This window comes from Henckelia pumila, chromosome 2 (genome assembly GCF_033568475.1).
Source record: "Henckelia pumila isolate YLH828 chromosome 2, ASM3356847v2, whole genome shotgun sequence".
In the NCBI taxonomy this organism is placed as follows: domain Eukaryota; kingdom Viridiplantae; phylum Streptophyta; class Magnoliopsida; order Lamiales; family Gesneriaceae; genus Henckelia; species Henckelia pumila.
Genome location: NC_133121.1, coordinates 167,694,912 through 167,701,391, shown reverse-complemented (window position 1 = coordinate 167,701,391; position 6,480 = coordinate 167,694,912). Strand labels below are relative to the sequence as shown.

The following is a 6,480-nucleotide window of genomic DNA, read 5'->3' as shown; positions in this document are numbered from 1 at the left end:
CGTATTTTTTTTTTATAAATAAACTACGATTATTTTATATCATTATCTATGAGCGTTTTTTTTTTGAATAAACTATGATTTTTTGGTACCATAATCTATAAACATTTTTTTAATAAATAGACTATTATTATTATAACCGTAGTCAATCAAATATACAATAGATTTCCCTAAAAAAAAATAAAAATACAATAGATACATCGATACATACATAGATTCAGATTACAGAATCGTTTCTTTCTCCTTCCCAAACCCCTTTCCCACAATCGATCCATTTCTCCCCTAGCCCTAGCCGCCTCTCCAAGACGTCGATTCGCCGCCCTAGACGCCGGAAATCTACCGATTGAAGCTAGACAAAGGTAAGATCTCGTTCTTTTCTTCAGTCTCCATCGCAGATTTAGGAACACATTCATGGTGCGTATCGAGCGGACGATGACTACGACTATTTGTTCAAGATATACGACGATTGGTGACTTGTCGTATACGAAGATCCGGTGGCATCTTTTCCCCTTCTTTTCAGCTTCACGATCCCTTCTAATTTTTTCAGATCTTGGAGGAAGAGGGGAAGGCCGAGGAACTACGGCACTCCAGATCGGCAAGGGGATTCGTATTTGTAAGTTAGATATATACTTTTCTTAAATAATCTATAACTGATCGGTTGATGCATTTTCAGGTAAAACACTTCTCATATAAGAAGTGTTTCTAAATCACTTGTTATTCGTTGGTGATGCATCATCTTTTTCTAAATCCTGATCTCTGTCCTTCTCTTTGAGAGTTCGTTTCTGATGGAAGTTCTCTGGCACAACCAAGTCCATTTATTTTAGTTTCTTTCCTCTTTCTTCCTCTCCATCCTCCACGCTTATTAGTTTAAACTTGGTTGAGTCATGTAATGATAACACAGCCTAACTTAATAATTGACACATCTGAGTTTTGCTTACTACGCGCTTGAAATTCTAAAGGAGCATAAATTGTGTAGGGCTTAGCATTAGTTAAGTTAAACTCTAAACTTGTACTCGTGGTCATAATTGCTTGTAAAAGGAGTTTATTTCATATACTTTCAAAACTTGGGGATATATTTTTAATATATTTCACGACATGCGTCTGTTTTTTTTTTTTTTAATTATTATTATTGTTTATTGCTTAATCATTTGCATGACATAGATCTTGTACTGGATTTACATTTTATATAATTCATTTCTTTGTCCACGCTTCTGTCTTTTATCATAAGTTTACCTTAAATATCTTTGTTATCTAAACCTCATCATTTTTTGATGCACAATACTCCAATTTATCTGTTATTTTGGTTCATACTTACTGAGCTGGAGAGCTTTCTAATCCTGTTACGGTCATTGTGGTACAAATCAAAACCTCTCTGCATTAGCTGTGAGTATAAAACATCAAAATGAAAATTGTTGATTGCGATGATTTTTCCAATTATGGGGCTGATATTCATTTATTAGTTACAAGATATATTACATACATGTATTAATCAAGTGCCATTTAAAACCATAGTAGCTTGCCTCATTCAGACTCGGACACAAAATTCTTTATTTTTCTTAATCAATTTATGGAGAATCCAACTATTTATTTTACAACTGTTCAAATCTCCCTGTAGACGCATATTTATACTTTGATGGATTATATGAAATGATATGGTCTTAAATGGTAGTATGTGCGGTAAATCAGTAGTCATTGGATTTAAATTGATGTTATAATCAATTTGTTTGGTACGATATCCTTTTTGTCACATGTTTCTAGCTTGCGTTCGCGGCTCAATTAATTTTATAAAGCTATGATCTATAATTCAATCACTATTCAACACGCTGGAGAATTGCATGATTGAATCTGTATGAGCGAATAATTTGCTTTTGGGTATGACATCTACAATTTTCAAGTATAAATTTTTTTGGTGCCACTCTAAAAACAAATACTTTTTTTCTTGGAACTTGTAGGTACTTGGCTCTTGAATACTTCCAGCACGGCAAAGTGTCCGATAAAACCGATGTTTACGCCTTTGAAGTCGTTTTGTTGCAATTATTAACTTGTTAGAAACCTATTAAATCAAAGAGGACCGGGAGAAGAAAATTTGGTTTCTTGAGAATTTTGTAAATATTATTTTCGATTGATGGAAAATTGTATATTAAATTTTATTTTCAAATTTTGTATTTTAAATGATTTATAATATTAAAAAATTGTGTATTAAATTTTATTTTTTTTTGTTTTTTATTTAAACAAAGACTACGTTTTTAAAACCGTTGTCTTTAACGACAAAAGACTACGGTTTTATTTCTTAAAAGACAACGGTTAACGACAAAAGACTACAGTTTTTCATTGTAGTCTATGACCGTACTTTTAACTACACGTCTTTTAACATCGGTTTTACAGCCCCAATTAACTACGTTTTTTCACCGTTGTATTTCAGCGTTTTTGTTGTAGTGATAGCTTTTCTATGAATTATGGCTTAAAAGTTCATTTTTTTGCGTACTTATGACACACCAAGTGACGGGAGTTTCTTGCACACAGTGAGGCGTGGTGTCCATGCCGAGCAAAAGGAAGAGGAAGAGCAATGGAGAGAAGCGAGGCATTCACCCAAGAAACAAATACTCTGGCAATCCACCAGATTTCTGCTTGTTGGCTTCTCTCTACCCCAGTTTCCAGCCCTATGTTTTCTACTCTCGTGAAGGTAAACCCAAAATTGACTGGACGGATTTTAATGCTACCCGAGAGTTGACCAGGGTTTTACTACTCCATGATCATAGACTCGACTGGTATGCTAGTTCATGTTTATTTTCAAAAAAAAAAAATTGTTGCTATCACTGTTTAACAGATTTCTGTAGTTTTCGATTTCAAATCTTTTGATATTGAAAACTTGAGCGATGTTGCTCGTATTTTGTTTTATGGAATCATGATTATGCTATCGAATATTGTTTCTCTATCATATTTGCTCCTTTTTTTGCCTTTTCAAGTTCAAATTTGTGGTGGCACGAAGTCTAGTTGTACTATGTTTGTTAATGTTTCTTCTAATGTGGTTAACAGAATGGAGACTTAATGTTTGTAGGTGGATTCCTGATGGGCAGCTGTGTCCTACAGTGCCCAACAGATCAAATTACATCCATTGGATAGAGGATCTTTTGGCCTCAAACCTCATTTCGGGTACCTGGGCAGATGACAGAGTGAATGGTTTTGATATTGGAACTGGTGCAAATTGCATTTATCCCCTTCTTGGCGCTTCCCTTCTTGGTTGGAAGTTTGTCGGGTCAGGTATTTGCAAATTTCTTCTGTGTTCTTAATTCTTATCACAAATTGTTCTATGTCGTGTTAAATGATAAAACATTGCACTGTTTTAGATGTTACTGATGTTGCTATAGAGTGGGCGAAGATAAACGTGATGAACAATCTGCATATATCGGATTTGATAGAAATTAGAAGAGTTGAGTGTAAGGATGGCATTTTTGATGTGGAAGAACTTCAATTAAAGAAGCAAAATAGTAGTGAATGTGACTTGGATTCCCACCTCGAAAAGACTCTTGAAATTGGGCCTGCACCACCATCTGAGTTTAATGTTTCTTCGGGAAAAACGCAAGATTATTGTGGGCCATCCGTGCTTCTTGGTGTTGTCAAGGATGGGGAGAACTTTGACTTCTGTATGTGTAACCCTCCGTTCTTTGAGACGATGGAGGAAGCAGGGTTGAATCCAAACACGTCTTGTGGTGGAACTTCAGAGGAGATGGTTTGCCTTGGTGGCGAACGGGCTTTCATCAGTCGCATAATTGGTGATAGTGTCCAGCTGAAGCACAGATTTAGGTATTGGTTTTTCTATTATTGTAATTTTTTGTGGCAACAATTATCGTTACTAGCTTGTTTGGTCGTGACATATGAGAGAAACAAGCATGACACTTGGTTGCTATATAGTTTAAAAGTTGAGTTGACTACCGTCAGCAGCTGTTGATTTTGGTATTGTGGCAGTATTTGTTTCAACGATTTTGCTCCAAAATCTAGTTATTTCCCTCACCCATTGTTTTTATAGGTGGTTCACCTCAATGGTCGGAAGAAAATCAAATTTGCGTTTACTGGTTGCAGAACTGTGGGAAAACGGAGTGACAGTGGTGAAGACAACCGAATTTGTTCAAGGCATGACATCTAGATGGGGGCTTGCTTGGTCTTTTCTACCTGCTTCAAGAACGACAATACCATCTCAGGGGATCGAGAAAAATAACCAGTCTTTTATGCTGGAGGTTTGAAATCCTTTTTCATTTAATGTATTTAAATCCTTTAATTTTTCATTAATGCTTAGTTTCCTTCTTCAGCGTCTTATTATCTCAGTAACTTACAGTGTGTATGGATCCGGAGCTACTTATATTTATACATCTTAACATAGTTTAAAATCTCTGATTTTTTTCTACACATAGTAAAGATATATAATTCCCGTGAATATGATAATTCATATATTTTGTTTATTAATAGGGCCTTCAACGTCAGTACAACGCCTTTCATGTTCTGCAGTCCATTGAATCCTTTCTTTCCTGCAGCGGAGCCGCGTGTAAACTAGATGCTGGTGCATTCAGAATCGATGTATTGCGAGAATTTTCAATTATTTTATTGGATTTTGACCTTGTGCTTAGGTGAATAATCATTTAATTAAATATACAGATCACTGCTTCGAGGGAACAATTTGATACAATGTTAAAGACAGAAAAAGGTTATAAAAAGGAAGACGATAGTTTTCATCACGAGTTGCAAACGAACAATCCTTCAGATGATCAACACATTAAATCAGATGCATTGTGCTTTCGTATTTCGGTAATTTTATTCAGCCTGTGCATGCATTTTATTGTCATTCTTTTTTAGTTTTTACAAATCTTGAATGTGACATTTATCAGTTTCATTTATAGGTATTTCAGCAAATCCCTGGAACCCTTTTGATTAGGGGAACATTGCATGAAAGAGAGAGCTCCAACTCAGGTATTATCACGTTTTTTGAAGTGAAGGAAGCCCTCTCATCAACTTCGGATTTCCTGCTCAAATTGTTACTTTTCACCATTTCAATTTCAATTAGAAAATAGCTACTCCAGCTTCTACCACTCTTCAATATCCATTTTATTATTTCTCATCGAGTAGATGCCATCTTCTGAAAATCTTTTTTATTTAGAACGGAGAATCAAAGAAATATTTTTTGTTATTTAAATAAATCTCTCTTGTGGATGTAAACAATGACATCCTGCAACAAAAATGGACATTTTTTTTTCGGCAAAAAAGTTGAAGCTCAACCTTTGCTCCTTTGCCTCCTTTTGTTTTTCAATGCAGGTTTATTTTCACTGATATTTCAGCATCTTGAACAAGTTTTGAGAAACAAGTTCTGCTATGGAAGAAGGGCGTTGTCTGATGGATCTTGCGCCAAGAATAGAAGATAGAATATGCACACCATACTATCCACCATTTTTTTTTTTTGTCTGAGTGGAAGATTTGCTGCATAGAATCAGGAGACCGTTTCTCGGTTTGAACAGATTCTCTCAATTTTATCCAAAATAGGGCTCTGCAGAATCGAGGAAGTTATGGTACATCTTTGATGCTGGGATTGATTTTGCCAAGCTAATTAGTGACATGACCCTTGTTCAATTAAGACATTTAAGCTTGTCAAAAAAAAAAATTAAGACATTTAAGTGTCGTTGCAGCACGACGGGAAGCGCATACGATTCAAGGTCACTTTAAAATGTTAAAATCAGTTCTATTGGGTTTAGACCATGGAGACGGGTCAGATTGGATAGGAACTTGCTGGATCTATATATATCGTCATATTTTTATACGGATATTATTTGCGTGTGATGCTTCTTTCTGGTGTAACATAGAATATACTAGCCATTGCGTGCTAAATAATTTATTTTTATAATAAAATTAAAATGATTGTATTATATATTAAATAAAAAATTGAGATGAAAAGAAAAGAAATATTTAATGATTAAGTTATAATTAATCAAGTGATCATGTTTAGATCAAGTAAAATTTGATTAAGAGATTTTCAAATGGGTTTAAGGATCTCGAAAATGGATCTAGAACAATAAAAAATAACTCGAAAGGTCCCAACTGTTTAGAGGTATTCGAAGGTCCGAACAGATCGGAGCTCTTATTCCGGTTCGGAAGCTTTGCTGAGTTCGGAAGCTCTGAACTACGATCGGACGCTCTGAATGTCACCTTGGCCAGCTGTCTAAAATAATGTGTAAGCAGTGACGTTAGAGATCGGACGCTCCGAAGATGGATTGGAGGCTCCAATCTACAGTCGGACGCTCCGAAGATGGATTGGAAGCTCCAATCTATAGTCGGCAGGCGTCCTCTAGAAGCTAGACATGTGGTTGGCAGGGAGAGATCAGAAGCATAGATCGGAGGCTCCGATCATCATCTATAAAAGAGGGTTCCGAGGCTCATTATTCCTTTCTCATTTGCCTCTTCTCTGTCTCGTTTTTAGCTTCTTCTAGTCATTTTTAGGGG

At 35.6% G+C, this 6,480-nt stretch overlaps 1 protein-coding gene across 3 annotated transcripts; it reads left to right on the top strand.

The window, feature by feature from the left end:
* Positions 1–213: 213 nt before the first annotated feature.
* Positions 214–5,657, top strand: LOC140880155 (uncharacterized). 3 transcript variants are annotated; one of them, XM_073284332.1, is made up of 11 exons: positions 214–356; positions 545–610; positions 1,950–2,041; positions 2,521–2,765; positions 3,056–3,258; positions 3,345–3,801; positions 4,025–4,232; positions 4,462–4,569; positions 4,648–4,797; positions 4,890–4,959; positions 5,302–5,657. In XM_073284332.1, exons 4-11 carry the CDS (start codon positions 2,536–2,538, stop codon positions 5,406–5,408), a joined length of 1,533 nt encoding a protein of 510 aa, XP_073140433.1. In that variant the 5' UTR covers positions 214–356; positions 545–610; positions 1,950–2,041; positions 2,521–2,535; the 3' UTR covers positions 5,409–5,657. The 3 variants fall into 3 exon arrangements, with proteins under 3 accessions (XP_073140433.1, XP_073140434.1, XP_073140435.1); XM_073284333.1 differs by having other exon boundaries at positions 1,950–2,102; XM_073284334.1 differs by lacking the exon at positions 1,950–2,041.
* Positions 5,658–6,480: the final 823 nt, after the last annotated feature.